Raw genomic sequence first — 25021 nt, forward strand, 5'->3', positions numbered from 1 at the left:
CACCCCAGTGTCTGCACCAGGAAGGCAGTAGGCAGGGCTTGGCGGGGCAGGTGGCAAGGCCTCAGTTTACCTGTTAGGACCTCCACAGTACAACCTCCACTGCTCCCCAAGTCCTTAGGCCTCTGGGAGTCACCCAGCCCCTGCCATGTGCCACCCTGGCTCACCCCAGAGGGTGCTGGGGTCTGTGAGGTGATGCAGCCCCTATCCGGCCCCTGAGGAGAGGTCCCTTCCCCCCAGCCTAAGAGGGGATAGAGGCGGACACAGACCTGGGCGTGTGTGAGGAAGGAGGGGGCACGGCAGGTGGGGTTTTGAAGTAGGAGCAGAAGTTCACCTAGCCCAAAGAACACACCACCGGCTGTCAGCCTGTACGTGAGGCCAGGTTGCCGGCCACTGGGGAGTATGGGGGAAGCAGTGGGTTCCCGCCACAGTTCTGGTATGTCTGGTCGGAACCTGGGACTCCCCAGTGCTGTGTTGGCCCCGTAGGGGACCCACTCGTCCCATGGGGGAGGACTTCATTTTAAACTGAGGGACCCACGTTGTGGCATGGTGGGTTAAGCCACTGGCGCAATGCCAGCATCCCATATGGGCGCCGGTTCCAATCCCGGCAGCCCACTTCCCACCCAGCTCCCTGCCTGTGGCCTGGGAAAGCAGTGGAGGACGGCCCAGAGCCTGGGGGCCCTGCACCCGTGTGGGAGACCCGGGAGAAGCTCCTAACTTCAGCCTGGCCCAGCCGTGACCATCGCAGCCATTTGTGGAGTAAACCAGCAGGTGGAAGATCTCTCTCTCTGCCTCTCTCCGTGTAACTCTGCCTTTCTACTAAATACATCTTCAAACTGAAACAGACTTCATGAGCGGCAGACCGCACCAGGCCCAGCTTCTTGGCCACGCAGGGCCACACACAGTGGGGGACCCAGAAGGTTCTGAGAGCCGAGGGGATGGGTCAGATGGCCCAGGACCTCAAGGTCAGCTCCTGTTGGTCCCACCTCACCCCTGCCTTGGTCACCACAGCCACCACCACACACACACACACACACACACACACGTCCAGGCCTCTACCTGCCCGCTCCCTCCCCAGCCCTGGCCTTGCGAGACATCCCCACCATACACTAGGGAGACGGAGGAGTTCAGCCGTCAGCCTGTTGGAAGCAAATCATCCTCCAGTCAACCCGGCCTGCTGCCCTGGCCCCAGCCGCGTCCATCACCCCTCCCACCCCCCAGTGCCACAGTGGTGGTGGGGTGCAGGGGGCCCCAGGCAGGCACACAGGCCGAGGCCCAGCCCAGGAAGTGACACCTGCTACTCCTCCCTAACCCAGGCCCAGGCCCCAGGGCACCAGGGAGGAGCAGTGGCAACCTGGGGCAAGGGTCCAACTCACCCACGCTGGGCAGGGAAGTGAGGCTGGGGACTCCCCCAACCCTCTGCTCCTGGCGGGCTGGGACGGGCGCCACGAGGCCCTCAGCACTTCCGTCGTCGCTGGGGTACAGGAAGCTGCCACGCCCCACCCACCACCCAACCGCCACTACCTCCCCTCCCTCCCCGCCCAGCCAGCACCCCTGGGACTGCCTGCCCCGAGGAGGCGGGCGGTGGGGTGGGAGAAAAAACAGGTGCACCATGGCAAGGGGTAAAGTGAGGGCTCAGAGCTGGAGAAGCAGCACCCCAGGGGGGGCCAGCCACATGACCCTCACTCCAAAGCAGGCACCCCTGATGGGAGATGCAGAGAAGAGGGTAGCCGTCCATCCTGCCCCTAGCATACACGCTCGCACACACACACACACACACAGAGAAGCCAAGCCTAGGACACTCTCCCACTCCCCCCCCCAGCTGGCTGGTGAATTAAACAGACCTTGACCCCAGAAGAAGCCAGGGCCACCCCTTGCAGAGACCAGGCAGCCCATGACTTGCACAAGGTCACACCACATGCCAGCAGGGGGCCTGACCCCCCACCCACTCCACCTGCTCCTTGTCAACCTGCCTCCAGGGACCAGCAGGTGAAAATGAAATGTTGTTGCCGGAAACTGAATCAATTCCTGGGGCGGTGGGGTGGGGTGGGTGGGGAAGAGGGCTGGGCTGGCCACCTGCTGGGAGCTCTGGACCTCCTGCTGGGTGACCTTGGGCCACTTCTGACCTCCAGCCCCAATTGAGGGCCAGACTCATCCTCCCCTCCCACACAGCAGAGCCTGTTGCAGGGAGGTGGGGGACAAGCAGGGTGGGGGGCTTCCTCGCTTTCCCACAGGCCCTCAACTAGGCATTCCCACCCACTACATCAGGCATCTGAGGTCCCAGCCGGGAGCATCTATTGAGCAGACGGGTACCTGACACAGGTGTATATAAGGATATTGGGCGGCCTGCCAGCCACAGGTCAGCTGTGATCCCAGTTAATGAGCCAGGGAACCTTATAATTACTAGGGCAGCATTCACAGCGCCCCCTCCTCCCCCAGTCCCTCTCACTCAGAGGGGCATCCAGCACTGCCCCCCCAGTGCCTCTGCACACACTCACCCCTCCCTGGGGTTGGGGGTGCCAGGATCCCCATGTAGGCTGCTAGAATGGAGCCCCAAGGGCCAAGGGCATGACCTGGTGCCTCCACACTCCACCCCGTCCTACTCAGGGTCCCACCCGGGAACCGGTTCCCCACCTCCCTGCCGTGGGTGACAGTATGTGGGTCAGGGTGTGTCCCAGGCAGTCCCACCAGTGACGCCAGCGTGGCTGAGCCCGGGGACCTGGCGACAGTAGCTGGGTCACGTGTCACTCCCTGCTCCCCCAAGCTGGGGCCATTCACCCATTTGGCAGGGCAGTAAAGTGAGGCCCAGAGGGTGGCCACCTACTTCCAAACTCACGGAGCGCATTAAGAAAGGTGGGTTGAGTAGATTCAGGCTGGGTGGGCAGCCCGCCCCCTCACCCCTGTCCCCTATACACACACACACACACCCCTTGCCCCAGCCTCAAACCTCAGCCCAGGACAGGTGTCCAACATCTCAAGGGCAACATTCTATTGGGCGCTGTCCCCCAGGTCCCCAGTGTGGCCAGGGCTGGGGCCAGCCACATGGAACGGCTGTGGGCACCCCCACCAGGCCCTCCGCCACACACACCTCCCCAACTGGCAGCCCGCCTCCTACAAGATGCTAATTTACTTTCATTTATTTTGATCCCAGGTAACAGATGCTCACAACCCCCCTCCCCTCTCCCGGAGACAGGGACCCCCTCCACCAGGCCAGCTCTAGGTTTTAGGCCCTCCCAAAGGCCTGGCTTGGCTGATTCCAGCCAGGCTGGGGCCCTAACCTCAGAATTCCAACCTTGGGGTCCCTCCGGTGGAGAGACAGCCCCTAGCCCATTCTGTAACCAATAGGCTGGAAACAGCCAGCCTGGAGCAGGGGCCAGGGACTCCCAAATCCCTATGGCTGTCAGGCCTGGATTTGGGGTTCACAGCCAGTGTTTGTGTGTGTGGAGTGGGGGGTGCTGGGTTTTTTATCTCGGTCCCTGTAGGTCAGCAGGGGGGAAACGCAGGGGCAGGGTGTCCGTCTGAGACCCTCTGGGGTGAAAGCCCCAAGGGGAGCAGCACCTCCCACCCAGATTTTTTGCAGCCCTGGATCTAGGCTTTAGAATAAAAGAGATTGAGGGGAGGGGTCTGGCGTTGGGGACCAGCCTTGCCCTGGAGCAGGCCGGGAGGTGGCGAGGGGCCCAAGGAAGGGCTCCCCATCTTTCCCGCCCTCCCCCTCACCACGGCCGCAGCCGCGGACCCCCTCTCTGCCCACCGTGCAGCCCTGCGCCCTCGAGCGCCCCAGCGCGCCCCGTGCACGCCGCACCGGCCAGGCCCGGCCACCCGAGGGGCTCCAGGGCGCAGCACTCACCGCCCGCGCTGGCCGAGCTCCGCGCCCGCCGCTAGCACCTGCCGCTCGGTCACGGACACCCCAGCCCGCCGCACCCCTCCCTGCAGGGCCGCGGCTGACCCGCCCCCGGGGGTGTGGCCGCCACAGTCCCCGCCTCGGCGGCCGCCGGGGGCGCCGATTGGCTCGGCCGGAGACGCGCGCCTGTCACTCTCCCCCTATGGACACACACACACACACACACACACACACGCACACGCACACACACACACACACACACACACACACACACTCCCCCACCCCACCACCACCTGCTGCGTATTTGCATCATTTAAAGACACAGGACAGGCAGCGCTCCTGCCACCTTGAGATCCCGTCAACCCTCATCTCACCCTGACCAAGGTCCATTTTGTCCGCCAGCGAGAGCGCGTGGCATCCTAGGGTCTCCCCGGGCAGCACTTGCCTGAGGGTTCGAGTCCCAGCTGCCCCTCTTCCCATCCAGCTCCCTGCACGTGCGCAGATGTGACACAAGCCCTTGAGCCCCCTGCCTTCCCACGGGAGGGAGACCCCATGGCGCTCCAGGCTCCTGGCTCTGGTCCGACTCAGCCCTGGTTGTTTGAGCCATTTGGGAGTGTGGGAGAGGGATCATAAACCAGCAAATGCAAGACTTTTGTCTCTCTTGTAAATAACAACTCTTTAATACTGGTCATGATGTCATTCAGGGAGATTAGTCCGCCTGCCTGCCTCCCTCCAGGGCCGGAATCCTGACAGCCCGGGTCCCCGGCTTCACTACTGCTTCCCTTCTAGGAATCTGGTTTAGCTCCAACCCTTGTTTACCCTGGCAACTGTGGCCTAATGGATTATTATTATTATTATTACTATTGGAAAGGCAGAGTTACAGAAAGATCTTCCATCTTCTGAGTTACCCCACACATGGCCACAGGAGCCAGGAGCCTCTCCCGGGTCTCCCATGCGGGTGTAGGGTCCCAAGGCTTTGGGCCGTCCTCCACTGCTTTCCCAGGCCACAGGCAGGGAGCTGGATGGGAAGTGGGGCAGCCGGGATGGTGCCAGCAGGGTGAGGATTAGCCAACTGAGCCTGCAGCTCCACCCCGCTCTTCCGCGTGCGTGGCAGGGGGCCTACCCTTGGATGTGGCCTTTGCAGGTGGCAGCCTAGCCCACTGGGCCACAGGTTGTCCCTAAACTGCCTTTCTTTGCCAGAACACCCACTAGCCTCTCACTGGAGCTACACAGGGCGCCAACACACACGTACACAGGGGCTCCCAGGGAACGGGGAGCGGGGACCAAAAGTAGCAGGGTGAGGTAAGCTGCTGCCTGCAGAGCCAGCATCTCATAGGGTCCCAGTTCAAGTCTCTGCTGCTCCACTTCCCATCCAGCTCCCTGCTTGGGACCCTACACCTGCGTGGGATGCCTGGAAGATGCGCTGTGTGGCTCAGAGGCCTCTGGCCCACACCACCCCACCCGCAGCCTCCCTGTAGGCAGTCAGGTTCCCTGACTGCCCTGTGGCCCACCTCCCCGTGGATGGAGCCTGCCTCTCTGGGACTTTCCTTCCTGGAGCCCCTGCCTCCCAATTCCTGTTTGGCCTGGCAGCCCTAGCACCCCACTCCCTATTCCGTGACTTCTGTCCCCTGGAGCAGGCCGGGCTCTGGATCCTGGGCTCCTACCATGTGTGTGACATCCTGGGATCCAGCAGCCCCGGGAATGACTCAGCCCGCTTACCCGGCAGTTGGGGGGACAGCGCCCTCTGCTGGCCAACCAGGGGCCTTGGGGTGGACAGAACTTGTCAGATGTGCAGTGCTGGGCAGGCTGGTCACTCCCGCCTCTGCTGGCACACCACCCCCAAACCCAGCAAGACCACCCCTACGTGTTCCCATCCCGTGAGCAGCTGCTGCTCCTGGGGTTCACCCCCTTTCTCCATGTGGCTCCTTCACACTTGTAGCGGGGCCTTGGGCCGGAAGAAGTAAGGACACAGCCAGCTGGGTGCGTGCACACACACACACACACACACGTGCATGTTTTTATTGGGGGTGGTCGGGGGGCTAGAACTCCAGCTTGCAGGCCAGGTAGGACTCGCCCTCCATGCACACCATGCTGTTATTGCCCAGCACGGTGACGCCCAGCGCCTGGTGCCGGCTGTGTGTCTCCTCGTACCACGTGTGCATGGCCGCCGAGTCGAAGGTGGGGACTAGGGTGACCTGTAGTGGGGGAAGCTCGGTCAGGGGCATGTCCTCGTCATTCACCACCCCCCAAACCCGCAACCTGGCCTCAGCACCAACAGCCCCCCTTCTCCGCCCCCGTGCCGGGTGCTGCACTCGGAGTGGCTGCATGAACGCAGAGGCTGGGGCCCACCCTCCCTCCAGGTCTCAGTTTAACCCCTAGAGATATCGGGTCCTTTGACAGATCTGAGCCAGCTGCTCCCCAGAAGGGCCCCCACCCCCCTTGTGGTCAGGTGGTCCCCTGGGAAGACGCACCTGCAATTCCCGGTCCCACTGCTGCTTGCCAGCCAGCAGGGCGTCCAGCAGGGCCCGCATGCCTTCCTCCTTGGCCTGGTCCTGGCCGCTGAGGATGTAGTAGGTTGCACGCACGCGCCGGAAGAACTCCTGGCCCACGAGGCGGGCGCTGCTCCCGCCGGGCAGGTAGACCAAGTCCAGATAGAAGGGGGCATTGGTCGGGGTGGCCGAGCTACTCAGCCGGCTGCCAGCGGATGCTGTGGGCGCGGGAAACTAGTTCAATGATGGGCATGTGGGCGGGGGGGCCTGAACAAGAGGCGTTACCCCGGCAACCCTTCCATCTTACAGCCCACCCTCCCCACACCACAGCCTGAGTGTGGGGACCTTGAGGGGGTCACCCTCAGGGTGGTGACCCAGCTGCGCTGGGCTGGGGATGCGAACCACACTGCCACCCTTCCCCTGCTGGACTCCCCAGACACCAAGGAGGGACAATACCTCCCCACTCACTACCTACTGACTGAGGGGTTTCCTCAAGTGACAAGAGGGAACTGGGCTGTTAGAATCTGGGAAGACTTCCTGGAGGAAGTGGCCAGACCGGCTCATCCTCTCGTCGAGAGAACAAGGTCTCAGCAGTCCCACCTCCAAGTATTAATGGGACAAGGCTCAGAGCAGCCCATGTGGACAAGCCTCTGCCTAGACAGGCAGGCAGAAGGGGGTGACACCAATCCCCGGGAGGTGGATGGAATGTGAGAGCCACGGAGGGCACACGGGTGAGCCCAAACAGCTTCCCAGAGACGCCCAAACTGGTGTCCGTCCGGGACTGAGGAACGCACAGACAGGACCTGTGGGCCCAGCTCATGCCACAGGCCAACCTTGACCCTTGGGGTCTCCCGGGTCAGCTCAAGTTCAACAGGAAATGGGCCGCCCCTTCCACACCCACTGCAGGGTAGCAGCTGGCCACGTGGCGCTCTGCCTCACGCCACGTACACGGTGACCTCTGAACAGATCAGAGTTAAATGCAGAAAAGCCAAAATAATAAACTCTTGGAAGAAAAAAAAAAGGGGGGGGGAGCCTCCTGAAGTTGGATTCCCGTGCCAGCAGAGGGGCGCTGGGGCCCCGGGCCCTAGCCTAACCGCGGCCCCGCTCTCGCCCGACAGCCATTCTGCATTCACTGTCAGGGAAGGCCTGAGCCGGTGGCCGTGACCTCACTGGGGGCACATTCTGGAAAGTTCTGCCAGGTTTCTCTCTACCCTTTCCTCCTGGTGGGGGGCCAAGAAGTGGGGACTCAGGCACCCCTCAGTTGCTGCAGCCCACGCACCACAGACATGCCCTTATTTCCCATGGGGGCGGGGGTCCTGGGATTTTCCAGAAGCTTACGTGTGTGTTTTTGGGGTACTGGACACCAACACCCACATATGCTCAGACACCCCTGCCTGGGGGGACGGGTGCAGGGGTGTGCTGCTAACCGGGGAGGGGCACACAGGGCCAGGTGCACAAGGGACCACCCGCTTCCTGTCACCCCAGTCCCCAGCACGGGGCGGTAGGGGCCAGTACTCACCCGTAGAGGTGCGAGTGGCCGCTTTGGGCACCGAGGGCTTCCTGGACAGGGGTGCCCGGCCTCCCTTGTCGCTGGCCTCGCTGCGGGCACTGAGTGGGCGGCTGGCCTGGTCCCCACTTGCGGCGAGCCCCTTGGTCTTGGCGACGGCTGCAGGACTGGTCTTGCGAGTAGCGGCCACGGAGCTGGGGCGAGCCGGGGCCGTGCGCGTGGGCATGCTGGCGTGCACCACCGTCTCGGACTGGGGCGTTGACTTTTTGAGTTGCACTCTGCACACGCTGGGCAGGGGCGCCTTCAGGGCTTTGGGTACCGAGTCGCGCCCCTCCAAGGCTTCCGTGTCATCGTCAGAGTCCACGGCCGCGGGCGTGGCAGCTGCGGTGGCTGTGGCGGAGGGCAGGGGGTCCGAGTCGGACAGCGTGGGCAGCGATTCGCTGACCGACGTCGGTGGTGTCTCCGCAGGCCCCAGCAGCCCGGGCCACTCCTGCGAGCGGGCACTACTGTCATTGGAACTGCCAGGGGAGGCGGGCGCGGGCGCCGAGGGCACGGCCTTGCGATGCTCAAACTCGCATGGGGACACGAGACACAGGTCCACGTCATGCGGGGAGGCTGAGCGGCGGGCACGAGGGGGACCCCGCAGCGGCAGGCTCAGCCCCGCCTCCCCTGTGGCTGTGGTGGCACTGGGTGGCGGCAGCACCTGCTCAAAGGACACAGAGAGGGATTCGTCTACCTCCGTGGAGTGCGGGGAGCCCACCTCAGCGGGCAGCGAGGGCGTGGTCAGCGTGGGCGAGGCTTCCCCGGCGGGGCTGGGGTGGGTCTCGTCCGTGGGCTCCGGGGTGCGGGGTCGCATGATGCTTGTGGAGAGCAGCAGTTCCAGGTTTTTCTCGTCGCGCCCAGCGCCAGGCTCCTCCACGACTGGACTCAGCCCCGGCTCCCCAGGGTTGCCCTGGCTGGGGGGCACTGCTGGTGTTGTGCCTGGACAGCCACTGGTAGCTGATGCTGGGGGGCTGGCTTCACCCCGACAGGCGCCCGAGGGTTTCCGGGGCCCGTTCTCTGGAGATTGGGGTGTGGGAGCTGCTCGGCGCAGGGGCTTGGAAGCTGCAGGGGCCCCTGCTTTCTTGAGGCTGTTGGTGGCCGACAGGGTACGCCGCAACTCCCGGGGCTGGGCCTGGGCCTGGGGCTTGGAGGTGGTGCCAGCTTTGGGGTCTTTCTTCACATTGCTGGGGGGTTTGACTTCTTTCTCAGTCCTGCGTGGGGCTTCCACTCGTGTCAACTCCTTCCGGGTCGCTGTCCCCGGGCGTTCCTGGGTGGACCTGGCAGGTGCCGAGACCCGCCCTTCCTTCCTCGAGCCATCACGGGAAGCTAAGCTGTCATTGCTGTTGGCTCGCTGCGGCTTGTCCAGGTCCTGGCGCGTCACCACGGGCTCGCGCAGAAAGCCCAGGTGCTGCAGGCGGCTCAGGCCGTCCAGGATGCGGGCGGGCGGCGTGCAGCCCGGAAACAGAACCCTCACCACCTTGTCGGCCGAGCTCACGGGGCGCCACACCAGCAGGGCGCACACGGAGGCTGCTTGCACCTGCTCACTGGAACCGCTGCTGCTGCTCCCGGCAGCAGGTGGATGTAACACATACAGGTCCAGGCGGCCCAGGCCCAGGTTCTCATAGAGCACCAGCGGTTCGGCGGGCTGCGGGCCACGCCGGAGCGGCAGCAAGGGGATGCCCAGCTGGGCCAGGAGGCTCAGCGCCAGCTCAGCCTCGTCCTCGCCACCCACCAGGCGAGTGGCAGCTTTGCTGGCATTGAGGAAAGCTATGCCCAGAATGGGCGAGATGAGGCGCAGACGGTCCTCCCCGGAGCAGCCGCTGCTGCCCCCGCCGCTGGCCGCCACCTCGTGCCGCTCGGCCAGTTTGCGCCGCAGCAGGCTGTTGAGACCCGGGAGGCTGTCGGCGCCCGCGTGGGTGACCAGCATGGCATCCACGCGGTCCAGGTACCGCACCAGCTTCCAGAAGGTCGACCTGGGGTTCGAGCCGCCATTCACCAGCACGGTGAAGCCGTGGATGGCGAAGGCTGCCGCGTCGCCCAGGCCGCCGGGGAACACGTAGCAGCAGGGCCGGGTGAGGCGCAGGAAGCCGCTGGAGTTCTGGGGCTCCAACAGCTCGAAGGGGGACAGCGGCTCCAGGAAGTCAGCCATGTACTCCAAGAACTGAGTCAGACCCTCAGAGGAGGAGGAGGAAGAGGTGGCCATGGGCGGATTGAGCCACAGTTGCCGCAGCTGCAGCGCGGCCTGGAGACCCGGCAGGGCGGGCGCCAGCTGGGCCCAGTTGCCGAAGGTGGGGCAGGTAATGGTGAGAGTGGGGGTGTCCGCAGGCATGGGCGTGGAAGCCAGAATATCCAAGATCTGTGTGGGTGCAGGAGGGACACGTGGGTGGGGGGGGAGGACACCTCCCAGTCTGGCCTCTATCCTCCTCTCACTGCCCCAGGGCCTTTGCACCTGCTGCCCCAGCCCCCTCTGTGCTCCAGCCCCCACTCCATCACTCCTACAGGAAGATGAGCTGCCCTGGGGCTCCCTGTCCTGGCAGATGCTCCCCCTCTCCATGCTTGCGGAGTAGAGGAGGTGGTGCGGGCAGGACTTACCTCCTGGTCCTCTAGGACCTGCAGGAAGTGGTGGGCAGAGAAGCCCCCTGTTTGTAGCAGCAGCTCCCCGGTCCCTTCCAGGCAGGGCCCGGAGAGCACCAACAGCTTGTGAGGGGCGGGGTCCAGCAGCAGATTCCGGAGCTGGGGGGGGGTGGAGGGCACAGTGGCGGGAGGTCCTTGCCCTTACCCCACAGCCTGGCCCACCCACGTGCTCGGCGTGGGTCCCTGCTGGGCCCAGCCAGCCTCCGTCCACCCTGCTGAGCCGCCTCCGGAGCGCAGCAGCCAGGACCAGAACTGGCGTGCCAAGCAGCCAGCTAACGCACGGCGCCACATCACCTGCTACCCTCAACAGGAGCCAAGTCGACCCCGCAGGCACACAGGGGTGGGTTGGGGGTGCCGGCGAAAAGGAGGAGCTTTGGCCATGCCACACCCCTTCCCACCTGCCCGGCCCCCAGCCCCACACGGGACTCTGCTGCTGCCACAAGGCGGCTACCTCATCGCACAGCGACTTGTCCGACGGGTTCAATAGCACCAGGGTCTCCAGCGTGTCCCCACGGTGGTGCAGGCTCCGCTGGCCTGTGGGCGGAGTTGAGCCAAGTCACTCAGTGCAGGGGGAGGTCACACTGTCCCCCTGGCCCCGGGGTTCCATTCCTGCCTCCCTGGCCAGCCAGCTGTCCTACTGCCATGAACAGGTGCATATGTGTGGGGGGGCAGGCACGTCAGGACACCTCCAGTTACAAGTGGCAGTCACAAGGTCCCACCACAGGGTGCCGGCCCCCAGGGCGATATCTTAGAGATAAGACTGAGTTGGGTGGGGAGAGGGGAGTGGTCAGCAGGTGGGTGGGCGGGGCCAGCTTCCTGGACCCCAGGCCCCTTGTGGCTGCCTTCTGCACGCTGGCCACCTTTCCAGGCGCTGATCACACATGGGGTAGGCCCATCCAGGAGGGGAGTTTGCAGCCCAGGGCACGGAGGCCATACACACCAGGGGGGCCCCCACCCCTCACTTCCCGGCCTGGCTAAGGGGTCAGGAAGCCAGCCAGCCTCGCCGGGACAATGAGACGACAGAGGATCACTTCCTTCCCCTCTTGCCGCCACTGCCACTGGCCAGGAGGAGGAGGGGACTCAGTGAGCATGCGGGCGGGAGAGAGCTTGCAGCAACACCCAGGACCCCTTCACTCCTCATCTGCTAAGCCGGGCGAGGTCACAGGCAGCCTAGGGACAAGCCCCCCCGGAACCTGCCACCTCCACCCTCCATTTATGCCAGCAGCCCCCAGCACACCACTGTCCCTACTTGCAAAATGGAATTAAAAGCCCCAGTGGCACTGAACTCGGGGGTGTGCGGCCAGTGCCTGGCACCCGGCACCTGGCACCCCCTCCCCTCTCCGCACTCCGCAAGGGGAGGGAGCCCCTCACCTTTCACAATGCTGGAGAAGGTGGTGGAGTGGAGAGACAGAAAGACCCCAAGTTGTTTGTCCAGGCTGCACACCGCGCCATCTGCACCCCAGGACCGTAGGCCTGTGCGGGAGAAGTGGGGCGGGGAGGGGTGGACAAGCCAGGAGGGAGGTCACCCCATGGCCACCCTGTCTGACGAAGGCTTTAGGGGCGAGTGTGCCCATCTCCACCCGCCCCCCACCTCCTCTAACATGGTGGAGGGGGGCCAGTGTTTCCCAGGCAACGCCCAGCCCCTCAGCCCCGTCCCGGCAGACACCACCTGTTGCAGCTGCCCACAGGGGCCTGGCACACACCTGTTCCTGCTAGGGGGTGGGGGGTAGTGTGTGTGCTCCCCCCAATTCCCCAGGCCCAGCCTACACTAGCTGACCCACCCTCTGGCACCCTCTAAACCCTCCTGGCCCCTCCCACCTCCCCGCATTCACTTTGGGGGCCAGTTCCCCCTGCGCCCCCACACTGGGACCCCCGTTTGTCATCACCTCCCCGCCTGCCCCCTAGCACCCCGGCCTAAGCCCCGCCTACCCACCAGCCACTGGCAGGCCTTTCTTCCAGTGGGATGGCCAGGAAGCTACCGCCCTGCACGCGCACCACGCCCGCCCCGACCCACCCAGCAAGGTGGTTTGCAGGTGCAGCTGCTCTGCCAGCCTCACCTCCGCGGGGTGCCAAAACTCCGGGCCAGGCACGCGCAGCCGCCCACGCCCCAATTAGCAGCACCCAGGGCACCCCCCCAGGCGCCACCCCGGGCCTCCCTTCCCTGCCCTTCCTCTTCCAGGAGGCCACCCACCACCTTGTCATCACTGCAGGGAGGGACATGTCTGACCAGGGGGCCCTGGGCGCACCCCGCATGCCCACAGCCCCCTGGGCATGGGCGGGGCAGCCGAGGCCTGGCCGCGGTTTCCTCCAGGGGCGCGCGCCAGGCGCCTAGCGGGAATGCAGCCTTGCGTCCCAGGAAGTGACACCCCACTCTGGCATCATCCCGGGGAGTGACGGGGCTGAGCGGAGAGCCCTGGGCGCACCCCGCATGCCCACAGCCCCCCTGGGCATGGGCGGGGCAGCCGAGGCCTGGCTGCGGTTTCCTCCAGGGGCGCGCGCCAGGCTCCTAGCGGGGATGCAGCCCCGCGCCCCCGGGGCGCTCACCTCGCTCCAGCTCCTCCAGCACGTAGGCCAGCTGGCCCGGGGACGTGCACTCGCAGCCCACCACGAGCAGCAGCGAGCTGGGCGCCGGGGCCACCGTCGCCGCCATCTTCGTGCCGCCGGACGCCGCGAGCGCCTCCCGCCCCTTAAAGAGGCCGCGCCGGAAGCGCCGGAGACCCACCCATCCCCACTCCCTTCATCACCACCCCGGAAGTCCCGCCTCGCCCGCCCCTGGGTAGGGGGACGGGGGAGCCCCTCTCCTCCCCGCCAGGGGTCTGCCTGGCCCTAAGGGGGTGGGCTGATTCTTGGGGTCGCTGCTTTCAGGCCATTCATTCATTCATTCATTCATCCATTCATATATAATCAGCTTTGGCCACCTGCCAGTCGCAATCTCTGCTGTTTGACAAAACTCACAGCCCATCCCAAGAGGGGCTGGGTCAAAAGTCAGGCCCAGCTAGAGCAGCGACAGAGAAAAGGCACGAACGTCGTGGGTGGGGCTGCGAGGGACGTGTAGGAGTTTCGTAGGTGTGGGTGTGAGGAAGGGTGAGGTGGAGGTTAGCACGTGGGAGGTTTGAGAAATGGGGTTGTCCTGTGTGTGTGTACGTGTTTAGGAGCCATGCAAGCCACAGCTGGACACCTGCTGAGGGCGGGGCTGGGTTTTGGTTTTGGCTTTTCAAAAATAAATAAATAAATAAACAAATTTAAAAATTTTTAATAGGGCCCGGCGGCGTGGCCTAGCGGCTAAAGTCCTCGCCTTGAAAGCGCCCCATCCCATATGCTCGCCGGTTCTAATCCCGGCAGCTCCACTTCCCATCCAGCTCCCTGCCTGTGGCCTGGGAAAGCAGTGGAGGACGGCCCAAAGCCTTGGGACCCTGCACCCGCGTGGGAGACCCGGAAGAGGCTCCTGGTTCCTGGCTTCAGATCCGCACAGAACTGGCCATTGCGCTCACTTTGGGAGTGAATCATCGGACGGAAGATCTTCCTCTCTGTCTCTCCTCTTCTCTGTATATCTGACTTTGTAATAAAAAATAAATAAATGTTAAAAAACTTTTTAAAAAATAATTGCCCCCGGGGCGGGCAGCCATCCCTGCTGTATATGCCGTTAGCACTCGGCCTTTCAAGCTAACCACCCTGCCTCTCCCCCACCAGTGTGGCAAGAGTCAGAGAGGGGCGGGGGAATGCCACCTGGCCGGCAGGAGCTGCCCACCGCGGCAGGGGACTGTGGCATGCCCCGCCCCCGAGAAAAGGGGGTCTGGGGATGTGTGGAAGTAACTGGGGCCCATAAAAGGAGGGTTTGCAAGGTGTGGAATGACTTTGGGAGGCTTCCAGGAGCCAGGCCACTACACTTGCCGAGAGAACCGAGGTAGGGTGCTTCAGAAAAGGGAGACTGGAGGACAGTCTGGGTCCAACCAAGACACCTGCCCACATGGGAGACCTGGGCTGGACTAAATAGCATTGCCTGATGCCTGTTTCATGCATGTAAAAGCTAGGGCTGGGCGCAGGGGAGCCTGCCTGGCAGGGCTAAGCCACAGTACCCACCTGCAAGTGTCAGGGGCAGGGGGTAGGCCACATCAGGCTGGGCTGCCAGCACCCACTGCCCCGTGAGAGAACGCCTTTGGGGTGTGAACTCTGGGGGGCGTTGGTGGGCTAGCCTCTGGGACTGTGGCACCCACCAATTTACATGGAGACTGGGGGTGCTGACAAACCAGGCTGGGCTGTGGAACTCTAAAGCTCACGGGAGCCAGGACTGGGAGGATGCCAGACTGGACGGGGCTGCAGCACCCACCGCCACCCACGAATTCTGGGTCTGGTAGGCAAACTTGGGGCACTCACCTGCTGGGCTGAAGCTCCCACTGAAGCCAGTGCTGGGGGCAGGGCAGGCCACTGGCAGACTTTTGGGCTGGGCCTGGAGGCAGGCTGAGCTGAATTAAGCCGTAGCACCCATGGGTGTGCATGACAGCTGGATGGTATGCAGGCCAGGCTAGGTCACAGCACTGGAATATGCAAATGCTGAAGCTGGGAGGGGCAGGTGGGATTCTTGGGGGCGACCCCAGCCAGGCTGCAGCACCTGCTGGTATGAATGAGGGCCGGGTCTGTGGTGGGCTGGTTAGGTTATTACATAGCACCTCTCAGTTCATGTGACAGATGGGCCTGGGGACAGAGCTGATACGGCAGCTGCAACCACTGTTAAATATGTTGGCTGGTGCAGGCGACAGACAGCACCTGACCTTCAAAAATCAAGTCAGAGGTCACCCCAGGTGAGGTTTCTTGGGGGGGGCTCTGCAACTAGACCGTTGGACTCAGACCCCTGGCTGCCCCTAAAAATCACAGGATGTGTGGTTCAACCTTGGAGTTATTTATCGGGACTGGACCTCCAGGCTGCTGATGCCTGTGCAGTGGACAGCATGCCCAGACGCACCAGGGGACACGATGGCCAGCTCATCCAGGCCAGCAGGGCATGTCCGCTGCCTCTTCAGAGAGCAGGACAGGTTGGACCACTTTCCTGGCCAGGCTTTGAAACACATTCCCGCGTCTGTAGATGCACTGAGGTGAACTAGCTCAACCAACAGATCTTGGAAAGATTTTCTCAACCGTGGAGTAACAAAACCGACAACATCTCAGAACTATCAAAACCACCTGGGCAGGGCCCGGTGTGGTAGTCTGGTGGCTAAAGTCCTCGCTTTGCACATGTCAGGTTCCCATGTGGGTACCGGCTCGCATCCTGGCTGCTCCACTTCCCATCCAGCTCCCTGCCTGTGGCCTGGGAAAGCAGTGGAGGACGGCCCAAAGCCTTGGGACCCTGCACCCACGTGGGAGACCTGGGAGAGGCTCCTGGCTCCTGACTTTGGATTGGCTCAACTCTGACTGTCGCAACCACTTGGGGAGTGAATCAGTGGATGGAAGATCCTCCTTTCTCTCCTCTCTGTAAATCCGACTTCCCAATGGGGGGGGTGGGGACAAAAAAACCCTCCAGCAACCCCCTCAAACACTCTTCCCTACCTCAGGGTCTCACAGGCATTATCACAGGACCGTCCCCCATCTCAGGTCCTGATGGAGTTTGTCAGCCAGGAGGGGCCCCCTCCTCTTCCTCCCCCGCAGACAAAGGAGAGAAAAAAAAAGACTGAAACTTGTGTCCCGCCCCTTCCTCCGCACCTGACCCTCCCCGCCCCAATCAGAGGCCCACATGGGCGTGCACCCCTCTCAGCTAGGGAAACAAATATCAAAAACAAAATAAAACATCCTGAAGCGTGTGTGGCCCCCACCCCTCCCTCAAAGCCCCCTGTGTCTTTGCACTCTGCTTACCCCTGGCACCTTCAGTGCCTGCCACCACCCCCCTGCCTGTGGTGGGCATACCTCAGTGGCTGGAGGGGTCCAAAAGGGGCAGGGGAGGAAGGGGTGTGAGGGCATCTAATCCTCCTGCTTCCCTAAGACTCTTCTCCGGGTACCCCAGGCATGGCCCTCTCCCCTCAGGGCCTTTGCACCTGCCAGGTGGCCCAAGCATGGCCCCTGTCCTGGTCCCCTCTGCCCGTTAGAAATGGCAGGAGGCAGGGGGGCTTGTGGGGGTTGAAGCAGGAGTGGCCTCAGTAGAAGCTGCCAGAACAGCCTTTTCCCCCACCGAGCAGGGGCAGCTGTCTGGCTACAGCTCCTGACGCTAGCTTTCTGAGCATGTGCGTCCTGGGGGGCACCAGGTGACAGCTTATGTGCCTGAGCCCCTGCACCCACGGGGGGAGGGGACCTGGGTGGAGCACCTGGCTCCTGGCTGCAACCTGGCCTAGCGCTGGCTGCTGTGGGCATTTGGGGAGTGAGCCAGTGGCTGGAAGATCTCGCTCTTTCTCTTGCACTTGCATACATCGCTGAGGGCAGGTGTGGAGTCAGTCTCCCTGGCCACTGGGGGACACGGGAGGCAGGCAGGACGCCAGGAATGACCTGCCGCGGGGGGTGGGGGAGGGACCCCTGTGCACTTGGTGTGTGGGGGGCACACTTCACATCTCAGTGCAGCTTCAGTCTGTAAACATTTGAAGATTTTATTTGCGTTTCAATGGCAGAGTTACAGAGAGACAGAAAGAAAGATCTTCCATCCACTGGTTCACTCCCCAAGTGCCTACAATGGTCAGAGCTGAGCTGATCCGAAGCCAGGAGCCAGGAGCCTCTTCCGGGTCTCCCACACGGGTGCAGGGTCCCAAGGCTGTGGGCCGTCCTCCACTGCTTTCCCAGGCCATAGGAAGGGAGCTGGGTGGGAAGTGGAGCTGCCGGGACTCGAATCAGCGCCCACATGCTATGCCAGTTTCACAGGCAGAGGCTTAACCTACTACACCACGGTGCCAGCTCCGAGGGAAACATTTTGTACCCAGGGCTGTGCCTCTTGTCCCTCCCTGCCATCCCTGAGTAACTGATAATTTAATCGCAGCCACCACTGACACGGCCTTACCATTCCCGGTGCCTTCTGTTGCTGTTCCATCCCCTGCCACACAGAGATCTCCTCCCATTCTACAGATGAGAAAACGGAGGTACAAACCTGCCGTGTGACCAGCCGAGGGTCGGCTGACCCCTCAGCGGCCTCACTCCCCCCCTGCATTGATGAGGCCCCTTCCTGCTCTCTGATGCTGGTGCGGGGAGCGCCAAGCAGGGAGTTCTGCCCTTGGTGGGGGTTTCAGGCGCTGGGGCTGAGCAGGTGTGTGTGTGTGTGTGTGTGTGTGGTGGAGGCGCTGAGTGAGGATGGAGCTACAGGAAGGGGGAGTCAGGGAGGGCTTCCTGCAAGAGGGGGTGCTCAGGTGGAGTAGGAGCCTGCAGGTCCACCAGGGCCGGTGAGGCCAGAGCGCACGCACACAGAGGACCTCGCCCCTTGCAGGAGCCGACGCGGGGTGCGGCACCCGCCTGGCGCTTTAACGCCCCCCCAGCCCGCAGCGCCCCCGCCCCATCAGGCGGCCCCGGCTCCGCCTCGCCCCGCGCGGCCACGTCAGGAGCTGTCCGCGCCCCCCCGGTGCTGAAGCAAGATGGCCGGCAGCCGGGCCCCGGCGTGACCGCGCGCTGCCCCGCGATGCCCCAGCCCCGCGGCCGCTGACCCCCGCCCCGCCGGGCGCCATGTCGCTGCTGTGCGTCGGAGGTAGGACGCGCGGGGTCCGCGTGGATGCGGCTGGCGATCCACGGGCGGACGCGTGGCTGACCACCGCGGGGAGCGCGTCCGATCGGGAAACGGGCTAGACTGGGGCTGGCAGTGTGGGCAGGGTTCCTAAGGGGGGTGGTGGTCATGGTGGTGGTCCGGGTGGTGGTGGGAGGGTCGTGGTCTGGGTGGCTGGGGTGTTGGAGCGAGTCCTAGCAATGGGGTGTGAGGGGCAGCTGGAAGTGGACCCTGCCGGGTGGGCCTTCGCCGCAGGAGGAGGGGGGGTCCCCCAAGATTTGAGTAGGACAACCCCCGGTTCTAAGATCTTCCCCAGTTCTGAGGGTGAGGGGATTGGGTGGGAAGCTGAGTAAACCCCTCCCAGGCGCAGAGGGGGACTCTGAGAGAGGGGTCTGGGGGCGCTTTGGACTGGCAGTGGGGATGTGGGGCTGGCCTGTGGCTTCCCCCTCCCCGCTGGCCCCTCACCCCCACGCCCTCCCAAACATATCCCCAGCCCTGCCCCGCCTGCAGCCGCGTCCACTCCCTTGCCCCCCAGGATCTGCTCACCCACTTTTGGGCTGGAGGGAAGGAGGGGAGAGGGGACCAAGCAGGGGGTGAGGGGTGGGGGGCAGGGAGAGCTATTTTGGGGACAGAACGGTTCTGTAGTGGGGCCCACGCCGAAGCCCATAGTGTACACTGGGAGGCGCACGCAGGGCCCGACCCCCCAATTACCAGCAGCGCATCCACACACCCCAGGCAACCGGCCAAGGCACCACAGCACAGAGAACTCGGGGTGAGGGGCTCTGTGAGACCTTAAGTGGCTGGAGGGGCGGGAGGGAGGCCTCTGAACCCCCAAGTCATAAAGCCTGGGTCCCCAACCCCCTCACTCATTTCTATGCCCCTGCTTTGGTGGGGGGAGGAAGGGATATGTTAACCAAATCCTCAGATCTCAGGCTACGGGAGACCTTGGGTGGCGGTGATGAGGGGGGGGACCTGCTCCATCAGGTCGGAAATCCAGTGCTGAACTTCGGGGATCCGGGGCGCGAAGAAGGGGGCGCTGGGCAGCTCGGGGAGCCGGGCCCCGCCTCCGCCTCCCTCCCCTCCCCCAGCTCCATTCACAAACCGGGCCCTGCCCGCCCCGCGTCCCCAGCCGGCCACCCAGGCTGGCGTGGACGCCGGCTGTCTTAAAGGGGCAGGGGGACCCCGCCCTGCTTAGCCACCCCCAGGATCAAGACCCCAGGAGGGAGGTCCAGACACCTTCCCCTGCTTCCACGTGGCGCAGGACTTGAGGTGGGGTGGTGGTGCTGGAGGTGGGAGAAAGAGGGGGCCCCCTCCTGCGCCCCCTAACCCAGCCCCACCTTACACCCTCCCCAATGGGGCTTTTTTTTTTTTTTGCCAGGTTTGCCTAGTAGGTGTGTGTGTTGGGGGGAGGAGGTGGGGGCGGGATCTCGCCCTGGGTAGTGACGCAAGCAGGAGGCTGGGCTGCTGCGGGGGTGGTGAGAAGAGGGGGTGGGGCCCCCCTCGAGGGCGGAGGCTTCCAGAAGGAAGGCCCAAGAGGAGGATCCAGCTGTGGTCCTCCTGAGAGGGAGGGGGTCCCCAGGAGGGGTGTGTGTGTGTGTGTGTGTGTGTGTGTTGGGGGGATGTCCAGTGGAGGGAGGGGGCGGGACCGGCTGCAGTGGAGGGCTGAGCCATCCTTGGCACGTAGGGCACACTTGGCCCCTCCCAGTCACAAGGCCGCCCCCGTCTGCCTGTTCCTACACACGCTTGGCTCCAGATGGGTCCCTGTGGGAACCCAAGTGCACCCCCTGTACCGAGGCGAGGTTCCAGGCGCGCGCACCCCTGGCCTGAGCTGGCCCACGCTGTTCCTCAGGGGCACACACAGGGGTCTGCTGTCACCATCACCCCCCACCCACGCCTGTGACCACAGATGTGCGAGCGTCAGCAGGTGCACGCCTACCTGGCTGGAGCTACCTGTGGGCCACTGGAGGATCCCCCTCAGACGTGGGCCCACAGGGACCGCACAGCTACGCACACGCCAAGGCCCCGTGCATGCCCCTGGGGCAGCATGGGCCTGGACCTGCCCCTCTGGATGGGCGAATGCAGGCACTGTTACACACAGAGGTGCTCCGAAGCAGGCGGCGCTCACACACCCAGGCACACCTCCACCCCACAACGTGTGTGTGCCGCCTGGCCCATCGCTCAGAAGCTCCCCCAGACCGGCATGTCCCACTCACTGGCAGCTCCCCACCTAAAGGACACACCAGCTGCTGCCCACTGGCAACACAGGCCAATGCACTGGCATGTGAAGGAATGTGGTCAACCAGCTTTCTCCGCCACCTCCACCGGGTGGAGTGGGTCTGCCAGGGTTAGAACTGGTGCCCATATGGGATCCTGGCACATGCAAAGAGAGAACTTCAGCTGCTAGGCTACTGTGCTGGGCCCTCCCACTCTTCTTTGAAACAAGTCTGGTACATTAAGTTAGCAGTCAGTTGGAGTTGGCACGATGGCGCAATAGGCTAATCCTTCACCTGCAAGCACTGGAATACCATATGGCCTTTGGTTCTAATCCCGGCTGCTCCACTTCCCACCCAGCGCCCTGCCTGTGGCCTGGGAAAGCAGCGGAGGACGGCCCAAAGCCTTGGGACCCTGTACCCGTGTGGGAGACCTGGAAGAAGCTCTTGGCTCCTGACTTTGGATCGGCTCAGCTCTGGCTGTTGTGGCCACTTGGGGAGTGAATCAACAGACAGAAGATCTTTCTCTCTGTCTCTTCTCTCTGTAAATCTGCTTTTCCAAAAAAAAATTATAATTTTAAAGATGTCAGCTGCACACACACACGCACACAGAGAAATCTTCCAACTGCTGGTTTATTCCCCACGTGCCTGCAAGAGCCAGGGCTATGTCAAAAATTGCATCTGGGTCTCCCACGCAGGTGCAGGGTCCCAAGGCTTTGGGCCGTCCTCCACTGCTTTCCCAGGCCACAGGCAGGAAACTGGATGGGAAGTGGGGCAGCCAGGACATGAACCTGCTCTGATGTTGGAGGCCACCATCCAGGTGGTGGGATTGGCTTAATACCCTATGTCCTGTCTCCCCTCCCTGTGTTCCCTCTGCCCTCTGCCCCCCCCCCCCGCCCTGTGCGCACCCCCAAGACTTAACCTACTTGCCAGATCTCAGCAGCTGGCCCCTGGTGAAATTACGCCATTGGCTTTTACTGTATACCAGACACTGGCCTGGCAGTCTAGCCCTACCCCTGCCCTTTCCCCCTGCCGCCCATGGTGGGTGGGCAAAGAGAGAAGAGGGGCTTGGAGGGGCTGTGTGACTCCCCCTCCCAGGAGTGGGAGAGAGCAGGGAGTAGGCGTGTGATGTCACAGTTCATTTCTGGACCTGCTTGTGGGCCTGGTGGCAACCTCCTGGGGCCTTGAGGAAGCCACCAATGGTTGATGACTGGCTGATGGGACCAAATCAATGAATGGCCATGACAGGGGGTGGCCTCATGTGTCACGGTGACATCAGCCGCAAACTTGGTGTTACCTGCACCTGTGGCAAACTCTTCTGCCCAGGCCCATTTCACAGAAGGTGTAAACCGAGGCTGAGTGTCCCTCAGCTGGCTGTGATGCTGGCCGGCTTCACAGCTGACTAGGGAATGAGTGGGAGGCAAAATTAAACCTCCTCGTATTCCAGGACTTTGAAAATCACCAACTCTCTCCAGGAGCCATGGGTTAACCCGTCCTGTGCTCGCTCGTGCCCTTTGGAGACAAGACGTGGTGCTGTGTCCCCACACGCCCAGCCTATCTCATGTCCCACGTCCCCAGAAACCTCCACACATAGGTCCCTCAAATTCCTGATGCCACCCAAGGCCTTTTATTGGTTTCTCTCTCCAGATGCCCTCAGGGATAGCTCTGGTTATTCATTCACGGGCACCAAAAGCTTATAAGATAAGGTCCCTGAGGGTAAATCTGAGAACTTACTATGTTCTCAAGTCGGAGGCTCGCTCCTGCTGGGGTCTCCCGGGCCTGGAGGCGGGAAGACACTCCCTAGTTCTTTAGGTATCCACCAGGCGAGAGCGAGCGTTCAGCACCCCGGACAGCGTGCGCCTGCACCGGGGTGGGGCTCGCAGGTGCAGGCATAACCTCACACCTTATGTGGCCGGTTAGCTCAGTTGGTTAGAGCGTGGTGCTAATAACCTCACACCGCCCTCCAGGGGCGCAGCAGTTCCCAGGAGCGCCAACGACCTGTTGGGTCTAGCCCCGAGCGCGCCCCGGGAGCCCTTACCCCTCAACTCCACCGGGTCGTCCAACTTCAGAGTGGCCGGGACCCACATACTTGACCGGCACCTGCTGCCTCCCAGGGTGCTCGTGAGCAAAGGTGGAACTCGAACCCAGACCCCTTAGCTGCAATTCGGTGCCGGAGCAGGGGGCCTCGCAGAGGCGCCCCTCCGTGGTTGCCCTCTGCCCCTACTGCACTAGGCGGGTCATGACCACGCGCCCCCAAACTAGAGTCAACTCCCCTTGCATCAATCGGAACCCTGGAGTCAAGGCCAGGGGCGCCCCTAAAGAACCCACGGAAGTCATGGTGAAAGCTGTAATGGGCAGGGGAGGGGGTGAGGGTGCTCTGCCCTGCTCCCCGCCTCTAAGCAGCCCGGGATGGGGGTGCCCTACCCCCACCTCCCCACCGCCGGCTCCTCGGCGGTCCATCCCGCTGCGCGCGTGACGCACAGGGGACAGCTGCCCCGCCCATCACCCGGTCCCCGCCGCGGGGGCCCACGTGACCCGTGGCACGCGCGCCATTACGCGCGTGGGTCCTGGCGGCGCAGGCTGGAAACGCCCCGGGTGACCCCAAAACCCACCCAGCCCGGCGATGGGGATGGGGCGGAACATGAAGGACCCCTCTCTCCAGTCCTTCCTCTTCCTCCCCAGCCCAGCCCCCAGCCTCCAGGTCTCCGGACAAGCGCGCCCCTCCCATCCCGTCCGTTTGTGTGTGTGTGTGTGTGTGTGTGTGTGTGTGTGTGCCTTTCTCAGCCTCTGCTTGCATGTCCCCCTACAGGAAGAGAGGCTCCACACAGCCAGGGGGTGAGGTGCTGAGTGGTAATGGGGTTGTGGGGCTGTGAGAAGGGGATGAGGTGCCCCTGGGTGGGCAGGGACGTGGTAGCTGATTTACAGTGTGGAGGAAAAAAGAGAGAGAGGTACAGGAAACAATGGGGGAGGTTGGAGAAGAAAGGGGGAGGTGGAAGGGAAGAAACAACAGAGAGGCAGAGACATAGCCAGACTTGGAAATATGGTGAGCCCAGAGAGGGTGACCCACCAGCCTGAGGTCACACAGCACCAGAATCTAAACCAGGTGCTCCCCACTGCAAGCCGGAGCCCTCCTTCCCCACCCCAGTCCAAGGGTCCCCCTTTGAGGGTGGCTGGTGGGATGCCCACCTCTCTCACAGCTGCCTGGTGTGGGAAGTTGCCCGTGGTGGCTGCCAGGTGTGCTGGCCGCCAGGCTCTAACTGGATGGACGTTTTTTCCCGGCTTTGGTCCAAAGCTGTGTGCACACGCATACACACACACCCCGCTGGGTTGCCCTGGCTGAGAAGTCTACCTGCGATTTATAAGGGACGTAGAGCCCGCAGGTGAGGCGCTGTGATCTAACCGGTTAAGTTGTCATTTGTGACACAGGCATCCCATAGGGGCGCCGGTTCGAATCCCGGCTGCTCCACTTCCCATCCAGCTCCCTGCCCGTGGCCTGGGAAAGCGGCCAAGGCTGGCCCGCGGGCTTGGGAGACCCCAGTGGAGTCCTGGCTTCACACGCTAGCTCTGCCCACTTAAGGAAATGTTGCCAACCCTGGGCATTTTTCAGCCTGCTGTTTCTTGCTTCAGTGTGTGTGCATATTTTAATGAAAATGAAGATATTCAGTTGAGAAGAGGGGAGAGGGAGAGGGGGTGGTTTGGGGGCGCATGGTGTGGGATGGGTGGACGAGGACTGTTCAGGGTCAGTCAGGAGTGGAGGCACATTGTTCCCCACCCCCTGCCTGGTGGGGGTGTGTGCGACCTGACACTGGATTCTGGGGGCAGGTCTCCGATGTGTATTTTGGGATTCCACCTCGCCATAAGGAAGTTAGCCTAGATGATTTCTAGCCACTGACCAGCCAGGCCCTGGATTGTGTCCCTGGGACATTTGGAGTCTGGAACCCCCCCACCATGGGGACACGTGGGCCGTCCTGGTGGAGGGGCAGTGTGGGGGTGAGGGGGCGGGGACCCCTCCTGGCGTCTGACTCTCCTCCAGCTCTCCCTCTGCTCTGACTGCTGTCTCTCTCTCTCTCTCATCCCTGCCTCCTCTTCCTCTCTCCTTTCTCTGCCTGGATCTTTTTTGTTGTATGTGCTGGCCCCGCCCCCCGCCTCCACGGTGGGGGCTCTCTCTGGCCCCCGTGTGTCTCTCTCCCACCCACGCCTCTCTTCCTTCCCTATCCGGCCTCTCTCTCTTCGCAGTAAAAAAAGCCAAGTTTGACAGTGCCCAAGGTGAGTGACCTCCTTCCTGTCCTGTCTGTCCACCTGTTGGGGTCACTGACTACAGTGGGGGTGGGGTGCGGGGCAGGGGCCACTGCACCTGCTGATCGTCCAGGTGGGCGGCTGATGGATGTGGGGCCTGGAACCTCAGACCTTCCTCCCTTGAGCCCTCTGACATGGAGGGGGCTTCACTCTGAACCCGTGACCAGGAGTGCAGCGGGCAGCAGACAGGGTGGGGATGCTGGGGCAGGGGAGCCTGTGCCCTGGGACTTTTCCAAGCTATCCCAGCTGGCCAGCAAGTGCCGTCTGCCCTCCTTCCCATGAGACAGCCCCTCAGGACAGGGGGAGGGAGCCCCAAAGAGGCATGGAGCCGCTCTGCCTCCACTC

The 25021-nt window shown here is 63.2% G+C and overlaps 2 protein-coding genes across 2 annotated transcripts in view; one reads left to right on the plus strand and one right to left on the minus strand.

Annotated features, from left to right (window-relative positions):
* Window positions 1-5863: 5863 nt before the first annotated feature.
* On the minus strand, window positions 5864-13180 carry MAP1S (microtubule associated protein 1S). The gene is made up of 7 exons (XM_004595798.2): window positions 13055-13180; window positions 11882-11983; window positions 10962-11044; window positions 10469-10609; window positions 7847-10232; window positions 6310-6545; window positions 5864-6033 (listed from the first exon to the last, which is right to left on the minus strand). Exons 1-7 carry the CDS (start codon window positions 13158-13160, stop codon window positions 5878-5880), a joined length of 3210 nt encoding a protein of 1069 aa, XP_004595855.2. The 5' UTR covers window positions 13161-13180; the 3' UTR covers window positions 5864-5877.
* A 4854-nt stretch (window positions 13181-18034) lies between these two features.
* The window catches only part of UNC13A (unc-13 homolog A), a 40412-nt gene continuing 33425 nt past the window's right edge, over window positions 18035-25021 (plus strand). Inside the window, exon 1 of the mRNA XM_058657779.1 lies at window positions 18035-18155. Within this exon, the coding sequence (XP_058513762.1) occupies window positions 18134-18155 (22 nt within the window). The 5' untranslated portion in view covers window positions 18035-18133. The remainder of the gene's footprint in view (window positions 18156-25021) is intronic.

The sequence above is a fragment of the Ochotona princeps genome, chromosome 33 (genome assembly GCF_030435755.1).
Source record: "Ochotona princeps isolate mOchPri1 chromosome 33, mOchPri1.hap1, whole genome shotgun sequence".
In the NCBI taxonomy this organism is placed as follows: Eukaryota; Metazoa; Chordata; class Mammalia; order Lagomorpha; family Ochotonidae; genus Ochotona; species Ochotona princeps.